This window comes from Oncorhynchus tshawytscha, unplaced genomic scaffold (genome assembly GCF_018296145.1).
Source record: "Oncorhynchus tshawytscha isolate Ot180627B unplaced genomic scaffold, Otsh_v2.0 Un_contig_11440_pilon_pilon, whole genome shotgun sequence".
In the NCBI taxonomy this organism is placed as follows: domain Eukaryota; kingdom Metazoa; phylum Chordata; class Actinopteri; order Salmoniformes; family Salmonidae; genus Oncorhynchus; species Oncorhynchus tshawytscha.
The window spans coordinates 27173-48191 of record NW_024609089.1 but is presented as its reverse complement, the minus strand read 5'-3'; the positions used below and the strand labels follow the sequence as shown (position 1 = coordinate 48191).

The 21019-nt window shown below is 42.8% G+C and overlaps 3 protein-coding genes across 11 annotated transcripts; 1 reads left to right on the top strand and 2 right to left on the bottom strand.

Annotated features, from left to right (window-relative positions):
• Window positions 1–7: 7 nt before the first annotated feature.
• On the bottom strand, window positions 8–1836 carry LOC112253625 (gamma-crystallin M2). 2 transcript variants are annotated; one of them, XM_024425525.2, is made up of 3 exons: window positions 1716–1836; window positions 1012–1269; window positions 8–334 (listed from the first exon to the last, which is right to left on the bottom strand). In XM_024425525.2, exons 1-3 carry the CDS (start codon window positions 1722–1724, stop codon window positions 59–61), a joined length of 543 nt encoding a protein of 180 aa, XP_024281293.1. In that variant the 5' UTR covers window positions 1725–1836; the 3' UTR covers window positions 8–58. The 2 variants fall into 2 exon arrangements, with proteins under 2 accessions (XP_024281293.1, XP_024281295.1); XM_024425527.2 differs by having other exon boundaries at window positions 1027–1269.
• Window positions 1837–4281: 2445 nt separating this feature from the next.
• Window positions 4282–11237, top strand: LOC112253627 (MOB-like protein phocein). Of its 5 annotated transcripts, XM_042314160.1 has the most exons (11): window positions 4528–4652; window positions 5733–5795; window positions 6132–6232; window positions 6351–6393; window positions 6730–6816; window positions 7244–7323; window positions 7548–7659; window positions 8360–10261; window positions 10368–10409; window positions 10505–10588; window positions 10678–11237. In XM_042314160.1, the coding sequence occupies exons 1-8, from the start codon at window positions 4593–4595 to the stop codon at window positions 8492–8494; spliced, it is 681 nt and encodes a 226-aa protein (XP_042170094.1). In that variant the 5' UTR covers window positions 4528–4592; the 3' UTR covers window positions 8495–10261; window positions 10368–10409; window positions 10505–10588; window positions 10678–11237. The 5 variants fall into 5 exon arrangements, with proteins under 5 accessions (XP_042170097.1, XP_042170094.1, XP_042170095.1 ...); XM_042314161.1 differs by lacking the exon at window positions 10368–10409 and having other exon boundaries at window positions 10463–10588; XM_042314159.1 differs by lacking the exon at window positions 10678–11237 and having other exon boundaries at window positions 10505–10596.
• Window positions 11238–11390: 153 nt separating this feature from the next.
• Window positions 11391–18599, bottom strand: LOC112255392 (protein boule-like). 4 transcript variants are annotated; one of them, XM_042314156.1, is made up of 11 exons: window positions 17944–18599; window positions 16909–17040; window positions 16697–16788; window positions 16503–16557; window positions 15972–16047; window positions 15344–15504; window positions 14959–15042; window positions 14595–14642; window positions 14281–14487; window positions 13996–14103; window positions 11391–13867 (listed from the first exon to the last, which is right to left on the bottom strand). In XM_042314156.1, exons 1-11 carry the CDS (start codon window positions 17959–17961, stop codon window positions 13706–13708), a joined length of 1143 nt encoding a protein of 380 aa, XP_042170090.1. In that variant the 5' UTR covers window positions 17962–18599; the 3' UTR covers window positions 11391–13705. The 4 variants fall into 4 exon arrangements, with proteins under 4 accessions (XP_042170090.1, XP_042170089.1, XP_042170091.1 ...); XM_042314155.1 differs by having other exon boundaries at window positions 16909–17061; window positions 17944–18598; XM_042314157.1 differs by having other exon boundaries at window positions 13996–14106; window positions 14359–14487; window positions 16909–17061; window positions 17944–18596.
• Window positions 18600–21019: the final 2420 nt, after the last annotated feature.

Here is a 21019-nt window from a genome sequence, read left to right as displayed (position 1 = left end):
AGCAAGCTTATTTAAACAATCGTTTTATTGACTGGTCAGAGTGGAGAGGACGTTGGGCCTAAAAGTCGGTGATCCTACGGAAGGAGCCTGTGGTGGCACAGGTGGCTCCCCATTCGCTGAACTTCCTGTACTCGCCGGGCCTCATAAAGTACTGGCGCCCCCTGTAGTTGGGATGCTCGTAGAGGGTCCAGTAGCCATCCATGACGTTGGCGGAGTAGATGTCACGGCTACGGAAACGGTCCTGGACGGAGTCACAGTCCTCGCCGAACTCCATCATCTGTCCCTGGAAGTCTGGCCTCTCGTAGATTCTCATGCGGTAGGGACTGCCGCTGGCCTGCTCGGACAGAGAGGTACAGGAGAGGTAACACTGGCAAAAACACAGGTCACTTGGGGGGCATGGGGAATCACAGGTAACCAGTGACATGTTTCAGCGGGCCTTAGGTTAATACAGGGAAGTCAAAATGCTGAAGTAGCCAAACACCACATTTGGTGTCAGAAGTGGGATATCACAATTGGGGAGGTCGCAGTGTGCTAACATAGGCCAGGGTCATGACAGTCACAAAGGTAGTTTAGGACATGTCCAGAATGTCTCAGAAATGTCTCTTGAAGGAACCCAAGATTATGGGCTTCCATCCATCCAACCATTGACTCTACTCCTCTAGGCGAGTCGTAGAGTCACTTTGCTTTATTTGACATTATTTGACATGTACCTTCAGACCTTTACGTGGTCGGGTTATCTCCCAACCATTCACAGACTCATGTGTTGTGCTTATAAAACTATGGGCCGGATTCCCGGACACAGATGAGGCCAAGTCGTGGACAAAAATCAATGGAAAATCTCCACTGAAAGTGCTTTTTAGTCCAGGACTAGGCTTCGTCTGTATTAAGGCAACCTGTCCTAAAACCCACCAGTTGAGTGAACAAGTATACACTGATAAATCCCCACAATGCATTACTACAATACAGATTGAGCCATGAACAAACCACACATCAAAACCCATCTTCTCTCACCTCCCGGCTACTCACATAAGAAAAGGTACGGCAGGAGCGAATGGTGTCGCTGTAGCCCATCCAGCGCTGATATTCTGGGAACTCTCCCCTGGTCAGTACATACTGGTAGCCTGCATAGTTGGGCCTCTCGTACAGCACCCAGCAGCCGCTATCTACCTTGATGGAGTTGCAGCGGCTGAAATGGGGGTGCACATCGGGGCAGTCCGTGTCGCACTCATAGGAGCGACCCTGGAAGTTTTTATCCTCGTAGAAAGTGATCTACACAGCCAGGGTCGAAGGTCGGAGGGAAATGTTAACATCAGGTTTTTTTCTTTCATTTTACTGCATTTCAAATAAAACTACACTTCCTGATATAAAAACACATTTTCTATGATTTCAATAATGGCAAAATATACTGCCTTCTCTGGACCAACAATTAGGTACAAGTTTGTCTCCTGTTTATAGGTCTCCTGTTATAGGCTACTACACTGTTGGTATTCTACAACTTGTCCACCAGTAAAACAGAGATCAATGATCATTTTCATTACCAAACACTATAAAACTTACCTCTGGATTATTTTTCATGGCAGCACTATGACATTACTGTGTTGATCAATCAACCAGTTTCTTTCCAAATCAGCTTTAAAGTCCATAAAAACAAGCACAGACCCAGAGAGCTGTATACAGTAGTGCCAACTAGCTAGAGAAAAACTGGTCTGCCTTACCTTACTCATGTCTGGGCTGTTGTTAGAGCACTCTTCCTCAATGTAATATCCAGGACAGAGGGCCACAAGCCTCTTTTATAAAACTCAATCAAAGGTTGCTGGATCAGAGGTTTTGTTATTTTAATGAGCAGGGATTTGGTGGCATTGAGATGCTGCCAAGGCCTTGATCCTGTCCATACAGATAAAACCCCTGATTCATCAATGCAGATGTCCTAGCCCTGCACATTATTGACCCACGTGCCGTGGACCACGGCCCTCTTGATACTGTATGTCTACCAAAATACATTTTATTATCCAGTAATCCACAATAAAGGGACACGTTTACTGTTTGGAATGCATCATCACAGTGCTACAGTATCTGCAGGCCCTCATTCATTCTCTTAAAGTCATCACAACACTACAGTATAAGACCATCACCACACTACGGTATAGGACCATCACAACACTACAGTATAAGACCATCACCACACTACGGTATAGGACCATCACAACACTACAGTATAGGACCATCACCACACTACGGTATAGGACCATCACAACACTACGGTATAGGACCATCACAACACTACGGTATAGGACCATCACAACACTACGGTATAGGACCATCACAACACTACGGTATAGAACCATCACAACACTACAGTATAGGACCATCACCACACTACGGTATAGGACCATCACAACACTACGGTATAGGACCATCACAACACTACGGTATAGGACCATCACAACACTACGGTATAGGACCATCACAACACTACAGTATAAGACCATCACCACACTACAGTATAAGACCATCACCACACTACGGTATAGGACCATCACCACACTACGGTATAGGACCATCACCACACTACGGTATAGGACCATCACAACACTACGGTATAGGACCATCACAACACTACGGTATAGGACCATCACAACACTACGGTATAGGACCATCACAACACTACAGTATAGGACCATCACAACACTACAGTATAGGACCATCACAACACTACGGTATAGAACCATCACAACACTACAGTATAGGACCATCACAACACTACGGTATAGGACCATCACAACACTACGGTATAGGACCATCACAACACTACAGTATAGGACCATCACAACACTACGGTATAGGACCATCACAACACTACGGTATAGGACCATCACAACACTACAGTATAGGACCATCACAACACTACGGTATAGGACCATCACAACACTACAGTATAGGACCATCACAACACTACGGTATAGGACCATCACAACACTACAGTATAGGACCATCACAATACTACAGTATAGGACCATCACAACACTACGGTATAGAACAATCTGCAGGTACACACTCATTCTAGAAATAACATGGAGGCCTGTTAGAGAAGCTTCTCTGTATGGAGTAGAATATGGAACATAGGGAGGAGCAGACACTCTCAGATTCCGTCCAACCACGACGTTATTGTTTTAGGGTAGAACAGTATTATAACAGAGTATAAACAGCTTGATCATAACATATAATGCATTGTGAGGATAGAATGGACTCTAGAACATGGAACATTGCCATTGAGAGTAAGCTAATGGAGAATCAGTGAATATTTACAAACAGGGTATTCTGTGGAAATGCCTGATCCTACAGTGGGCTACTGCAGCCACAAAAAGGCTTATGGGGCTTATGGTATTATTGGGGGAAGAGTGTCTGACAGGGGAACAATATACTATGGGGGATAGGAGTATCTGTTATGGAACAACACATAATGATAATAATATAGCCTCTACTACATCAGATACTGTCACAGGACTGGTGGTCAGCAGTGTGGCCTGTGAATTTAAAAAGACTCAACAGTATTAATCAATCAAATGAAAGGAGACAATAAACAGAGAAAACCCCATTTGTTTTCTTATATATAAATACATTGAAGTTAAAATGACCCCCTCTTTTCCCTCAAAATATTTATGTTGAGAACAATTTAATAGCTTTCCACAACTAAACAAATATTATTCTTATTTTATATTTTCACTGATCCAAATAATGAATACACCCAGTTCTCCCACCCGTGTGGATCTGAGATCTGGAATTAAATCAAGTATACATTGATACATCCTTTCTTACACACACACCATTGCTGGTATATACCTGGTATGTGTATAAGAGAGGATTTATGATTTATGAATTAGTCGGATTCGGTTGCAAAACGTTTTGCAGCGGAAACCGTTCACTCCAAACGGAAAACGTTTTGCAACGAAAACGAGAATTTCTATTGGAGAAATTCAAGTAGGTCCCTCCCCGTTTCGTTCCGTTTGGTTCCAAGAGTAAACGATAAACTATATATACACGCACATACTACATTGACACTCCCACGCACATTCACATACACTACATAGGCTAACACACACTTTTACACTCATAATTTGCTGCTGGTGCTCTGTTCTTTATTTTATTCTTATTATCGATCCTGATGTCTAGTCACTTTACCCTGCCTTCGTGTACATATCTACCTCAGATACCCCGTACCTCTTCATGTTGATCTGGTACTGGTACTCCCTGTGTATATACTATAGTTCCATCTTGTGTATTTTATTTTATTCCTCTTGTACTACTTTATTTTTAAACTCTGTGTCGTTGGGAAGCCTTCGTAAGCAAGCATTCCATGGTAAAGTCTACACCAGTTGTATTCGGCCCATGTGACAAATACAATTATATGTTATATTATTTGATTTAAACGGTTTCTTTTTCTAAAACGTTTTTCCAACAGAATCCGACTAATGAATACACCCCTGAAGTTCAAACAAATCCGCAATTTATTTGTTTTACTGTCAGCAGATAGGCTACTTGCACCGCGAGCTGACACTTCCTCCAGCTTTGGCAACATCCGGATTCCAGTCGAGATGGTCATGGCGGAGGGTGCAGCTGTTATGAGGAGGAATCGACCAGGGACTAAAGAAAAGGTACCAGATTTTAGCAACATGGTTTAATTTTAGTGTGTTCAATGCTCATTGTCTTGCATTTTTTTTACTTGGGCACATTTTGTATCCTTTCCTAGAACGGCCCGTTTGTCAGCTGCTAACGTTAGCTTACCTAACTAGCTCATGTTGCTAGTTAGCGAGGCTACATACAGCCAGCTGGCTAGCCAGTCAAAGTCAGGAGCTATAAGATATAGGTTGGTCACAGCTATCAAACGATGCCTGTTTGTATTGTCAATTGTCTGAAGTTATCTGAAAATATAATCTACAGGTAGCTATCTAGTAGCTAACTACCTCGCCCTTAATCATGACTCTCAGTGCTATTATATTACACATAAATCACTGAATGAATGTGGGAGTTTTGGTAAGAGCCGCGACACTGAACATTAACACGGATAGTTTGCAGTACGATTTTGGAAACATAACGACCTTTCATATCGGCGAGAAATAATGTAAAAACAACAACAACATGTTAAATTGATACACACCTTTAAAAAGTTAGGTTACCACATGAGCATATTTCCATTTTACAACGCTTGTTAAGGTACCTGTGCTAATTAGCTATCTCTGCGTCTCAGGACAACTGTGTGTAAACTGAAGACAGGCCACAAACATGTTGTCACTGAAACACTGTTCACTGCAACTGTGTTAACAGGTTAAACCAGTGGCGGCTGGTGGGAGGAGCTATATGAGGACCTCATTGGAATGCCATTACAATGAGCCCTTCCTCCTATAGCTCCTCCCAACAGCCTTCACTGGTGTACAGTAAACTGTATTTTGCATTTGTGAAATAATTTGGATGTGACATGAACGTAGAGGGATTTATGGTTCTAGAACTGTACCACAATTGAGAATGGATTTAGATTGAGTATTTGGCTTCCAGAGCCAATTCACCCTTTAAACAGAACATGTAAGGTCCTTGGACTATAAGGAGTAATGTTAGGCTCCTTTAGTCCAATATTGGGCTAGTAGCTACCTATTAATTTACCAGACAGAGATAAGCTAGCTGGCGAGGTCTTTTTGTGCAGTTAGTTTGCCTGCTGAGTTTCTTGTGTATGCCCACAGGACTTCTACAACTGGCCCGATGAGTCATTTGAGGAGATGGACAGCACACTGGCTGTGCAGCAGGTGGGAGTCAGATGTCTCTGTTTTAATGTTTGAAATATCTTACTGTTTGAGTCATTTGCATATGATGACACTGTGGTTAATTGTAGAAGTCTAATCAGGCATTCTACTAGCTACGTAGCTAGTGCTGATCTGTGTGGGCAGTTCTCTGTAACATTCTCCAGTATGGATTGAGCAGTTGCATATAGACAAAATATCAGAGAAACTGTAGTCTTTCAAATGTAGAAAACAATCAGACTGCTATTCTGCCATTTGAGTTGCTGAGGTAGAATGGCTTAGTCAGGTGATGTATTTAATGCAGTTCTGTTCTGCTTCTAAAGTCTGTGTGGTTCTTCTCAGTACATCCAACAGAACATCCGTACAGACTGCTCTAACATGGACAAGATCCTGGAGCCCCCAGAGGGTCAGGATGAGGGGGTCTGGAAGTACGAACACCTCAGGTAGTGGCTGCCGTTTACCACTTAGAAGAAAGTCATGTGGACATCCAAAATGTGTACTGGTGTTGAAAACACATCCTCCTTTTAACATTTGGTCTTGTCTCGTGTCCTCCGTTTTTAGGCAGTTCTGTTTGGAGCTGAACGGACTTGCTGTGAAACTACAGGTATACTCTTATGATTGATCAGCAGGCCTGGGCAACTCCAGTCCTCGGGTCCTGATTGGTGTCACAGTTTTGCCCCAGTCCCAGCTAACACACCTGACTCTAATAATCACCTAATCGTGATCTTCAGTTTAGAATGACATTTGATTAATCAGCTGTGTTTGCTAGGGAAGGAGAAAAGGGGTGACGCCAATCAGGCCCTGGAGGACTGGAGTTGCCCAGGCCTGTGACATAGCTCTTCAGGAAGATCATGTTGAACATCCATTCTTCTCACACTGTGTTTGTTGGAGTGGTAACGTCCAGTAAGTCTGTTACTAACATGTATCTGTCTGTTCACAGGGAGAATGCCACCCAGACACATGCACCCAGATGACAGCAACAGAGCAGTGGATCTTCCTCTGTGCTGCACACAAGACTCCCAAAGAGGTATGGTCCTCTCTGCCCACAGCATTTGTAGAGGTGGATCCCTCATCCAGTTCCTACCCTCTTTCCCTGGTATAAGAATAGAATACTAATATAAACCAGTTAGACTTTTATCCAAAGCCACTTAGTCTTAGTGACTTAGTCATGCTTGCATACATTTTCTGTTTTGAAGTAAGCATAACGTTGGACTGTATCCTCTACATACGACTTCTAGACAAACTTGTAACTTGGGTGGCCCCAGTGGGAATCGATCCCATGACACTTGGCGTTGCAAGCACCATGCTCTACCAACTGAGCCACACAGGACTACAAAATAGTTGTCCTCTGGTACCGAACATTCACCATGCCAGAACTAATAACACCATTATAGTCATTATTGTATCATGGCTGGTACTCAAGCCTGTTGTTGTGTTTGCTGTCTCCTGCACAGTGTCCAGCCATCGACTACACCAGACACACTCTGGACGGAGCCGCCTGCCTCCTCAACAGTAACAAGTACTTCCCTAGCAGGTAACAACTGTTTACCGTGTTCCTATGTCTCCTGTGACTAACTTTCTCATTAACCCCCAGCACCCTTCACATAGAAATGAATCATTTTAAAAATGTAACACCATTTTATCCAAATGATCATTCGCATTGTACTGATATATGCAGATACCTACATTTGCTGTAAGCGTTGTAATAAAGTTGCTGTCTATAGATTGTGACCTGATTTGGTCTCTGTTCTATGGTAGAGTGAGCATTAAAGAGTCCTCAGTAGGGAAACTGGGTTCAGTTTGCCGGCGGATCTACAGGATATTCTCCCACGCTTACTTCCACCATCGTCAGATCTTTGACAAGTATGAGGTAAGCATTTTCTATGACTGTCTTTATTCCTGTGAATAGTGAATTGTAATTACACATGTACAGCCTTAGGGCTAGGTTTTGGGTTAGTGCTTTAAGTACAGTATGTACAGTGGGGCAAAAAAGTATTTAGTCAGCCACCAATTGTGCAAGTTCTCCCACTTAAAAAGATGAGAGGCCTGTAATTTTCAGCATAGGTACACTTCAACTATGACAGACAAAATGAGAAAAAAATCCAGAAAATCACATTGTAGGATTTTTAATGAATTTATTTGCAAATTATCGCATCTTTTTAAGTGGGAGAACTTGCACAATTGGTGGCTGACTAAATACTTTTTTGCCCCACTGTACATACTGTACTTAAAGCACTAACCCAAAACCCTGAGGCTGGGATCCAATCTGATCCCGCGTTGTTGAACGTTCCAGTGGCTGCGATGGTCACATTCACAGTGAACGCTGAATATGTCGGCACAATGGGAAATGACCTTTACGCCTGATCAGATTGAATCCCGTCCTAACTCTTACCCCAACAGGTTTCACATAGATTCAGCTGTGATTGTGATGATACTTGTTACATTGTACTTAATATAATTTGACTCTGGTGTATTGGTTACCAGTGATTACAGCTTTTAACTAGCATTGGGTTTAGAAACGTTGTGATTTTATATAGGAAAACTCAAGCGAATGCTCTTTCCCTCTCCAGAACGAGACGTTCCTGTGCCATCGGTTCACGCGCTTCGTGATGAAGTACAACCTGATGTCCAAGGACAACCTGATCGTACCCATCATGGAGGATGAGACTAACCCTAACGAAGCAGAGGGAGAGAGCGACGCCTGAGGACTGGGATCTGAAGAGGATCTGCTACACCCTGCCAAACTATTTCATACACATGGCTCTCACACCCACAACCACACAATACACTAAAGTACACTAAAATCACCAGTTTTTAAGTAGAATATTTTCAATATTGTATGAACATCCTAATTTAGCTTGTATCTTTCAGAGAACAAGACAATGTTGTAGTTAAATGACTAACCAATATACACTGTGGCCAGTTAATTAGGTACACCCATCTAGTACCGGGTCAAACCCCGCTTTGCCACCAAAAATGGCCTGAATGTTTCAGGGCATGGATTCTACAGGGTGTCGTAAACGTTTCACATGGATGTCGGTCCATGCAGACGGGATGGCATCACGCCGTAGCTGCAGATTGGACGGCGGGAACATTGATGCTGCAAACAGCCCGGTCTACCTCATCCCAAAGATGCTCTCTCTATTGGGTTTGGTCAGCAACAATGTTCAGATACGCTGTGACGTTCGATCGTTGCTAAATTGGTATCAAGGGACCTAACGTGTGCCAGGAAAACGTTCCCCACACCAGTACACCACCGCCACCAGCCTGTACCGTTGACACCAGGTAGGATGGGTAAACGCACTCATGCTGCTTACGCCAAAACCTGACTCTGTCATCAGCATGAAACGGGATTCATCAGACCAGGCAAGGTTTTTCCACTCCTCAATTGTCCAGTGTTGGTAATTTTCGTTCCCACTAGTGCTTCTTCTTGGTTTTAGCTGATAGGAGTGGAACCCCATGTGGTCGTCTGCTACAGTAGCCCATCCGTGACAAGGATCGACGAGTTGTGCGTTCCGAAATGCCGTTCTGCACACCACTGTTGTACTGTGCCGTTAGTGGCCAGCCTGTTAGCTTGCACGATTCTTCCGTTCTCCTTGGACCTCTCATCAACGAGCTGTTTTCACCCACAGGACTGCCGCTGACTGGATGTTTTTTGTTTGTCAAATCATTCACAGTAAACTCTAGACATTCGTGTGTGAAAATCCCAGGAGGCCGGCTCTTTCAGAGATATTGGATCCAGTGCGCCTAGCAGACGATCACCATGCTCAAAGTCACTTAGGCCGCTAGTTTTACACATTCTAGCATTCAATCAAACAGTTACTGAATGGCTCGATGCCTGTCTGCCTGCTTTTATAGAGCAAGCCACAGCCACGTGACTCACTGTAGGAGCGAATCATTTTAGTGAACAGGGTGGTGTACCTGATAAACTGTGACACCCTTTGCTAGTTACTTTATCATGTGCTTTCTGTTTAGTCCTTAGGCAGCGTTTACACAGGCAACCAGATTCTTATGGGCAAAATAATTGCTCTGGTTGATCAAAAGACTAATTGGTGACAAAAGATCATAATTGGGCTGTCTGTGTAAATGCAGCCTTTGTTGTGTTCTAGGTGTCAGGAACTCTGGTCTAATGTAGAGCTACAAGTTAATATAATAGGTATTTAATAAACAGGCTACATTATACAGGTTGATATAACAGGTATTTAATAGTCCTGATATTTCTGACTATACTGTATATAGAACCACGTCAGTCTTCCATCCTAGATTTAAGGAAGTGGAAGGACATGATTAATTGCAGACTATAACAAAAATGGGTTGTAGGGTTCTATTCCACTAATGGCTGAGTTTAGGATTAGGGGAGGGGAGGCTGATCCTAGATCGGCTGAGGTTAGGATTAGGGGAGGGGGGAGGCTGATCCTAGATCGGCTGAGGTTAAGATTAGGGGAGGGGAGGCTGATCCTAGATCGGCTGAGGTTAAGATTAGATTGATCCTAGATCGGCTGAGGTTAGGGGGGAGGCTGATCCTAGATCGGCTGAGGTTAGATTAGGGGAGGGGAGGCTGATCCTAGATCGGCTGAGGTTAAGATTAGGGGAGGGGAGGCTGATCCTAGATCGGCTGAGGTTAAGATTAGGGGGGGAGGCTGATCCTAGAGGCTGATCCTAGATCGGCTGAGGTTAAGATTAGGGGAGGGCTGGCTGATCCTAGATCGGCTGAGGTTAAGATTAGGGGAGGGCAGGCTGATCCTAGATCGGCTGAGGTTAAGATTAGGGGAGGGCAGGCTGATCCTAGATCGGCTGAGGTTAAGATTAGGGGAGGGCAGGCTGATCCTAGATCAGGCTGAGGTTAAGATTAAGATTAGGGGGGCAGGCTGATCCTAGATCGGCTGAGGTTAAGATTAGGGGAGGGCAGGCTGATCCTAGATCGGCTGAGGTTAAGATTAGGGGAGGGCAGGCTAGATCGGCTGAGGTTAAGATTAGGGGAGCTGATCCTAGATCGGCTGAGGTTAAGATTAGGGGAGGGCAAGCTGATCTGCACCTAGGGGACGCTTCAACCCAGAGCCAAAAAAGGCAACATTGCCGCAGGATAGCCTGTTTACTGGGCCAGAGTTCCTACATCTTTGACATGGCACAAGGACTGCTTTCCTAATAACTGGTTTCTATAGAAGGGGATGGGGGGTGTTTTACGTTCATGTCATTTAGGGCAACAATCTCTCACTGTATTTATTTAAAATAAAGGAATTTGATGTTTTCATTATTGGTTAAAATTAATGACAGCTATTCAGAAATGCCTTAGGTTTTCAAAGCACAAGTATGTCTCATTCACTTTCTATATTCTTGTCAAATGATGAACTATTACTCAGGCAACACAACGATGTGTTTGACTGTTGCCATTTTGTCCCTGGTGGATATCCATTCACTGTTTCTTATTAAAATATCAGATATTTACAATCAAGTGTCATGTGTTCCTATTGTACATGTGTGACCTGTAGTCTTGACATTTTCACAGCAGTGCAGCGTTTTCAAATGGGCTTCCATTTCATCAGTAAGGGTTTCTCAATGAAGGGTTGTTTCCCTGGGCTCAATGACACACGGACGTCTCCATCCTTCTCAAGGGTTCAAACTTTATTCTTACCAACAAGACGACCCACTTCTGAACACAACAAGTCTTAAACATCCCCCAATATTCAGAAAGAACAAGGCACAATGTAATGTGCAGAAGAACATCAAAGTAAACATCCAAATGTTAGCTAGTGTTCAGAACTATATACAAAACATACATGCACTGATGTTAAAACAAAATCTTAACTATAAGGTCAAGACAACTTAGCCTCATTTATAAAAAGGGTAGACGAACGGAGCATATCTTAACTCCAAAACAATATTTGACATTTTTTAAAAGGCTGTACTTTGGAGCAAAGCATAGTTGATCTGCTCCTCAGATTGAGTAATGGGATTACAGGAGGTAGAGGTGGAATATCCCCAAACTGAACTTCAAACGTGTAACATTGTAATAAATAGTTTAACATTTATGTTTTAAAAGCAAGACACATTGACTTGACAATGTGGTGCTATGACAATATGTAAAGAGTAAAAGCTGTTTATTCAAATGGAACATTGAGGAATTACAGGCATGCTTGGAATACAACAAAATACTCTTCCTAAAATTGTCATTTCAAATCAAACTTTAATTCTGTTTTATTAGTAACTGACCAAATCAAATTGACCTAAAAGGTTATTTTAATGATAAATTAACAGAACATGGGAGCACTTATTTAAGAAATTATTCTGTCATTTCTTTTCTTCTGGCATTGACTTTCACTATGATCAATTCTCAACAAGAACCAGTATGTTTCAGAGCAAAACGGCATAACTTTAATTATGAACCGTTGTGGAAAATTCAAGATGTTTCTACCCTGATATACATATATTTTTTTACAGGGAAGATCATGAAATGAAAGTGAATTGCAGTTCACACAAAACAAACCAGACACCTCATAGTACATGCAATCCAGCTATTCAAATAATTATTCAAAAAAATAGGCCTCAATGAAATATGTGATGTCATAAATTCTTTAGTTAAACCTCAACTCTGACACCCATAGTTTATCAGTTATAGAATACAATTTGAAAAACTTTTTTTTTTTTAAAAACAGAATACATGCATAACCAATGAGGGAGCAGACCAAGACAGGATGCAGGAGAAAAAGTAACCAAACAGTGTAGACCTGAGTGAACCATGGGTGACTCATGACTGAACCAAGGGTGATTAGAGTTGATGAAGATGAGGTGAATCATTTACAGGCAGGAAAGAGTGACAAAAGAAAGAGCTTGTCTTGTTGACCTTCCTATCTTGAAATGTCCCAGCCGTCACACAAAGCCGACGAAAGACCATGTGAATCTGTTTGACTGATGTTCATTGTACTTTATTTGTGGTCCCAGTCCAGTGGACAGAGTTATTTTGATGTTACCCTTCATCTGGAGGGCACATTGTTTTTTAGACTCACAATCACAGCAAAATCTATATGAAACAGCTCTTGATAACATGAGATACATAAAAATGCTAAATGTATAAAATAATCTCCTGGTTATGTATTTTTTCATCCAGTTGGAGAATTATGTAACGATTAACTCTCTAGGGATCTATTTGCACTCTTCTGTGACAGCAGCCTAATTATTTTAAAATATATTTTCCAACATGTATTGCAGTCACATTATAAAGACAGTAATCTTGACTATTCTAATACCATTGAGATAAAACATGCCCAATGGCAGATAGAGAGCTTTTATTTAGAACTAATATTGGCAGTAATCTTCGTTAGACTTTTTTTTGCTTTGCGTTAAGAGCTAATTTGAAAAAGAAAACGTGTGATTGGCCAATAGGCCAATATAAAGCAGTATCAGGAAATAGCTCCCTTTTGCTTCTATACTCTGAACGATTACATGGCAGAAGTTTGACACAAATGCCAAAGGAGGAACATTCTTGTTACAAAAGATTGTTTAGCTTAACTTTAAGCTCAATCGTGCATTAGGTTAGTTATGAAACAGTTCAACAGTACAATGCAGTACCAGGAGCTAGTTATCCCTCCCTGAGTTGTGGAAAAAACACCAGAGAAAACTATGCACCTTTTCACAGTCCGGAAGTGATAGAACGAGCACTTACATCATAGTGCTTACAGTACTTTTTAGTAGCTAAAATGATTCATATTCTCAATATTCTATTAAATTATACTAAACAGATAAAAAAAAATGAACATTCAGCGAGCACATAGTTGTCTGGACTGAATAATATGATGCGTGTGAAGGGTTGGAGGAGACAGGGTCATGGAGAGATTGAGAAGTGGATGGAGACAGAGAAGTGGGTCTTTCTGCCTGAGGAGATGGGCGTTTCATTGGCTGAAAGGAAACGTGGATATACTCTACTTGAGTGGTTCGGTGGCGGAGGGAGGGGAGGGGTCAGTGGTGATTTCTGGGCGGTACTCCTTGCGCAGGTGGGCGTAGTGCGGGTTGCGGCCGTACCTGGGCTTCAGGCTGACCGGCGAGGAGGGGTAACCTCGCCTCATGGCGTGGAACTTCTGTTCCTAGATGGGGAACGTAACAGACACAACACATGACAATCCTTCATCACAACAGACCAATAAAGATGATTCTCTAGCATGCATTATCATATGATGTCATAATAAGTTTATACTGGTATTATAACTGGTACCTTTCCTGGTTCTTGCTGTATCATCACAGGTGTCATCCCCCCTGGACTTTGTGGGTAGTATGATAACGTGTGATTGTAGGCTGGTTGCACCATGTGGTCGATGAACTGCTGCTATGGTAGAACAAGTAAGCACTGAGTACGGTTTTATACATCAACTGTCACCTAATGCTAACGCTATGAAGTAGCATATGGGAAATAGTACACTGACCGAGGGAACTACAAAATGGTTGTGTTCAGTAGGTCATACTGTGGCAAAACATTTTGAAACAGTCAATACAAATGTGCCTTTCTTATTGGACCAAGGTCGTTTTTTTCCTCAGTTTTGAGCGTAATGAACAGGACCCAGGTCAGGATGTTATCAACCTCTGGGATGGGGGCCTCTATGAGGGGCATGGCAGGCTGGACACAGCCCCCGTCGCTGGGCTGCTCCATGGGCTGGTACAGGAGCTCAGAGGGCTGCATGTACAACACTGGGCTGGAGGGCACTGGAGACTGACACACACACAATTCGTTGACATTTAGGATCCACCTTGCCTCTGATAAAAACCCACTCACAAACATAGAGGTGAAGAGCACAGAAGCCCATCTCCTTCCCTTACCTGAGGAACGTTCCATTGCAGGTGACTAGGGTGACACTGTGTAGGGGCCTGAAGGACACAGAGTATAGGAAACAGATCAGTACCCAGGAGTACACCAGCTTTCTCCTGGGATAACACCTCAATACATTACATCTGAACAGCTGACTTGGCTGTCATTGGCTGAGGTACCAGTATTTACAATGGATGTCTTATGATGCTGTACTGGTGACTACGGTTAGCCTGGTCCCAGATCTGTTTGTGCTGTCTTGCCAACTCCTATGGTCATGGACAACATTGCCTATAGAACACAAACAGATCTGGGATCAGGCTGGTCAGCTGAGCTGTAATGGTGGTGGTGAGACGATTCAGGACAGTCTGCTCTGACCTGGTAGTGATGGTAGGCTGGCTGCTGGTAGATGGGTGGAGGCTGGTGGGTCAGCATGACTGGAGAGCCAGGCACTGAGCGGGACTACAAGGACACATGTAACATGTGGGACACCAGCCATGTACGAAAGAACATGTATCTTTATGCCAAAAAAAGCAAATGTACAATAACTTAAGATTTTATCAAATGCAATGAACTGTATAAAATGACTAAAACACTGTAGTATGTCATGTCTGTTTCCTGGATGAAACATGATCAGTAGTCTCTCTATGATTCTCACATGTTGCTGTGTGTTCAAATCAAATCTTCATGTAGAATGCACATTTCATTCACCACCAGGGAAGATGTGGCATGAGCACATGGCTGAGTAAAGGATAGGACTCACGGGCCAGTGGTAGGGGGTGGAGGGGCTCATCTCTGGGGTGTGGAAGTAAGCCACTCCGTTGTGGTAGGTGTAGGGGTACCCCGTAGGGGTGGTGAGGTACATGGTTCCACAGGGGGTGGGTATCATGGCAGGAGTATGGCTGGACACAGAGAAGCTGTTTGCTGAGTGGAGGAGGAAGGAGGCACAAGTCAACCACCAGGTTATGTACAAAGGCAAACGTTATCGACACTCAATCCCAGGTGATGATTCAGAATTTTAAAGCCAACAAGTGCAAGAGCACATTAGTCCCCACCCACCACGATCAAGATAAGACAATATATGGTATGATAGTTCAAATGTTCAATGATGCATTACAAACGTGTTGAAAAAGTAATTTCCACCACTATGTAATGCTACTGCTTCAGCTGTCACTCATCTACAGCATGGGAAGACAACCCTGTTCCTGAGGTGCTGCAGGTACTGCAGGATTCTGTTCAATCTAGGCACCACACCTGACCAAATGAGCTAATTGATCAGTTCAGTGACTGCCTAAATTCAACACACTTGGTCTTCCAGGTTGGTTAAAGCACTTCAGGACCAGGGTGGCCTACCCCGGCCTACCCCTGCTCTACGGTGCTCTGTTACTTACGGTGACCTCCCACTTGCTGCTTGCGGACGGCCTGGCCGATGTTGAGCCTCTTGTCCCGGAAGCACAGTCTGTCAGCCTGGGGATGTGGTGGTGACAGAGGGACAGGGGGTATCCGGTACAGATTGAGACAGATCACTTTACAGTGAACATTTACTACCTATGACCATGTCTTTACTGGTGATGGACTGAGCTAGATCTAATGTGTATTTGAGCTGCTGTCCTCCAGAAGGAGATATAAGGTTTGTATCGTATCGTCTCTATCCCATATCTGTACTAGAGGTCGACCTCTAATCTGTACAGTATATCGGCTCTACACTCTTAGACAAAAAGGTGGCGTCTAGCACCTAAAAGGGTTCTTCGGCTATCCTCATAGGGGAACCGTTTTGGATTCCATGTGGAACCCTTTCCACAGAGGGTTCTACATGTAACCAAAAATAATTATACCTGGAACCAAAAAGGGTTCTCCTATGGGGACTGCCGAAGAACCCTTTTGGAACCCTTTTGTCAAAGAATGTACTTTTAGTTACTCACATCATGAAGGATTCTCTCTGTATCCTCCTGGGTCTCAAAGGTAACAAAGCCATATCTGTGGGATGGACACAAACACAAGGCAATGATACACTGTCCCTGGATTACATTTCCATTGTCATACTTTAGTTAATAAACATCATTGCAGGTGTCATCCAGTCTGCGGGGCAGAACATCTACAGTTTAACTGAACTCACCCTTTTGACACCCCAGCACGGTCAATCACTATCTTCACCTCCTTCACTGCTCCATGCTGGGAGAAGAAGCGTCTCAGGTCGCTCTCATTGGTCTACACACAAATAGAACACACCCATTTCATGGTCCAGTAACATGCAGCAGCAGCAAAAAGTTAGGTCGCAAACACAAAACCAGGAGGCCCTATGAAAGTAAAGAAAGAGACAAAAGTCACCTTGAAATCAATGCCTCCCACAAAGATGCGGTTAGGGATGATGGTGCCAAAGCGGGGGGCATGGTGAGAGGGAGAGGTGTCGTTGCTGGGGTCATGAGACACTGGAGCAGGAGGAGGAGAGGGAGTGCTGGTCTGCGTGCAGATTGAGATTAGCTTGAAACAGAACAAGAGCATCACTGGATTGGCCATCCTCACCAATGCTGAGAAATTCTGATAATGTATCAAAAATGATCTATTTTACAAAGCAATATCGTTTGATATCTTTAAGACAAAAGGTATGTTGTAAGCCTTTGATCTTTCAAAACAAACTGTCTCTACAACTGTATTATTGGGGACAACTGCGGCTTGAAAAGAGGTTGTCTTTGTAGATGCACTTTTGTTTTGTCTAGAGCTGGGAATAACTAGCCAACCCTGAGTGACCTTTTGCCTTTTAAAGCCTATAATATGGCTCACTGAAATGCATGAGAAACTGCACAATGCTAGGCTAAGGTTTAGGAGAGAAAATTTAGCTAGTTAGCTAGCTAAAAGCTAACAAGAGTCAGCCAACACATTTTCGATCAGGAGAAACATGCAAGATCAATCACCATTTACCAATAAACGAGTTACAACATAACTTACTCTGGTTTGGAATAAATTATCTATATCAAGCGACATGTAACTGAACATAAATAAAGCTAGTTAACATAACTTATCTGGCTAGCTATCTAAACTAAAGACCTTGCTTAACTTTATGCACTGGAAGCTAACATTAGTGACAGCTAGACAATATCGTTAGCATTCAAGAGTGACCTTTTAACTTGCTGGTTATATGACATTAATTTATATAATTGTAGTATTGGCAACCCACATTGTTACATGAATCACAATTAAATATACCGACACAATCAAACGCAACACTAGGCTGTTTAGCTACTTTGCTAAACATATATATACATATATATATATATACATATATTTATTTATTTACAACATATTCATCTTAGCTAGCTAGCAAGATGGCAAGTAAAGTTAGTACGCGGGTGAAAGGTAACTTACTGTTATTTCGTTCTCCATCGTAGACACCGCGCTTAACTAGATGTCGTGAACAAGTCAAGTGGAAACAAATCATTCAGCGAGACAATGGCAGCTGAAGTTAAAGCACCTTGCGAGGGAGGTGCACACAGCCAGGGACAGCCGAGCCTGTATCCGAGGCATCAACACCAGTCTATCTGCAGTAATGAACGAAGGGAAAATATCTGGCGTTTACCAGATTGAGCTCGTCCTAAAACCACTCATATTCATAGGTGGGCTACATGGGTTACATTTCTATTGTTATACTTGTATTTAACCAGAGAAACATGTATCTATAGATTATTGTTAGTTTGTCTCCATGTGCCAAAGGTAGGAAACTTTAGAGCAGTCGCAGGTTAGCTAGCTAGTTTAATTGGGTTTTATTTCCCGCTCTTCCAGGCTCTGCCGCCCTCAACTTGTCCAGATGGCACTTTCCCAGTCCCCGATGACCACGTCGATGGCGGGAGAAAAGCCCTTTTTATGAAAACCGTTTTTATTGAACAATTTCAGTTCATTCCTACATTAATTTACAATAAGTGTGCATGAATGAACATGGTAATTATCGTATTATTAACATTTTGGCACAAATATTCTACAAAGAAAACTATGGCCCGAGTCTGTATGGTTGGTACCGGGTTCTGTCTTGCCTGGTTGCCATTTTTTTTTGTAAAGCTCATGTTCAACTCCTTGTACTTCATATGCACATGACTTGGAGTACAAGGACTGGAATGTTAGTTAAACAGACTGTGGCAACCAGCATTCTTTTGCTAGGTCTTTACATTACATTGGCCTATTGAAAGCATTGAATTGATTTTGTGTGCAAGCATCCAATATTGCTATTAGTGCCTAATATGTTGCAGGTGTTGTGCAGTAAGGTACAAGCGTACAGGTGCTATTATTGGTTGCTTTCCCCTGCTCAAACGCTGCATGCATAAACCAATGGTTGCCTTCCCTGTCATCAACTGTGCAGTTTTGCACCAAAATGCTAAAAACATAAGATGTGGTTAGTTGATGCATAAAATACCTATCCGGGCGTTATAAAATCTGGCATGTGTCAGCTACGTCAGAGCAGAGGAACACGACCATTGCCATGCCTTGTTTTGTCGTGTTCCCTGGCCTATCAGAATGTCACACCTGTTCACGCTGCTGGTGCTCGGCTTACCTACCTGGGAGCATTGAGGTCCAGGGAGGCTGGAGGGTGAACCGTGCATTTCTCCACGGTCCTGGGAGAGACAGGGTTTAGTGCCATGAAAGAAAGAGACACTGTGAGAACTCTGTCGCCAGGCTTGCAATGTCTGTGCTGCACTTACCAGGTCGGTATCGTTTAACCGCCAACTGTGGGCCATGAGCACCACCATCCTCCCTCTCCTGCCCCATATCTCTCACTCGGGGTTGCTTTGCTTATTGCAGTCCCTCCTTTTACTTTATCCTTCTCTAGCCCAGACCAATGAAAGAGTTATAGTATATACACTCTGTCTTGGCTAGACACGGAGTATACAAAACATTAGGAACACCTGCTGTTTCCATGACACAGGCTGACCAGGTGAATCCTGGTGAAAGTTATCATCCCTTATTGATGTCACTTGTTTAATCCACTTCAATCAGTTTAGATGAAGGGGAGGAGACAGGTTAATGAAAGATTTTTAAGCCTTGAGACAATTAAGACATGGATTGTGTATGTGTGTCATTCAGAGGGTGAATGGGCAAGACAAAATATTTACGTGCCCTTGAACAGACTATAGTAGTAGGTCCCAGGCGCACCGGTTTGTGTCAAGAACTGCAACGCTGCTGGGTTTTTCACGCTCAACATTTTCCTGTCTGTATCAAGAATGGTCCACCAACCAATGTGACACAACTGTGGGAAGCATTGGAGTCAACATGGGCCAGCATCCCTGGGGAACGCTTTTGACACCATGCCCTGACACCTTGTCCATGCCCTGACAAATTGGGGCTGTTCTGAGTGCAAACTCAATTTTAGGAAGGTGTTCGTAATGTTTGGTAATACTCAGTGTATATCCTTCCTGGTTTGGTCAGTCTTATGGCCAGTATGCAATATACTGGCTATATGTCTCCAGAATAATATAGGCCTGAATAAATATTTATACAATATACTGGCTATATGTCTCCAGAATAATATAGGCCTGAATAAATATTTATGCAATATACTGACTATATGTCTCCAGAATAATATAGGCCTGAATAAATATTTATGCAATATACTGACTATATGTCTCCAGAATAATATAGGCCTGAATAAATATTTATGCAATATACTGGCTATAAGTCTCCAGAATAATATAGGCCTGAATAAATATTTATGCAATATACTGACTATATGTCTCCAGAATAATATAGGCCTGAATAAATATTTATGCAATATACTGGCTATATGTCTCCAGAATAATATAGGCCTGAATAAATATTTATGCAATATTCAAGTCACAAGAGGGCAATGTTTCCCTCTGAATTTGTGCTGGTTAGGCCAAAACATAGCCTGCCTGTCTATCTACTACAACATGTCATGAACTGGGTTTGCTTGACATTTCTAATCCAGAGAATGGATGTTGTAGGTCTAGTATGTAATGAGGTGTTTAGAGAACATTTCATTTGATAACTGTGTTCTCTCAGGCAATATGACTCATACCAGCTTCATCCACCACCAGGTTCAGGCCTATCGCTGGGAGGGTTAGGCCTATAGGATGTGTCTGTCTGACTCCTAGGCAGGGGGACAAAGTACCTGACAGACTCAGCTTCTAATGCAGATGTACATCTGGGGCAGTATTTCCCAAGCCTTACACACTTGATTTAAAGGTTTGATGATGAGTTGATTAGTGGAATCAGGCGTGTAGTACTAGGGCAAAAACATGGCCTCCTCCGCCTGACAGGGCTGCATGCGGAAAGGAGTCTCCATCAAATCAAGTTGTATTTGTCACATGCTTTGTTAACAACAGGTGTAGACTAATAATACAATATTTAACTAACGGGCCGTTCCGAACAATGCATAGAGAAAAATAACAGAAAAATAATAACGCAAGGAATAAATACACAATGAGTACCAATA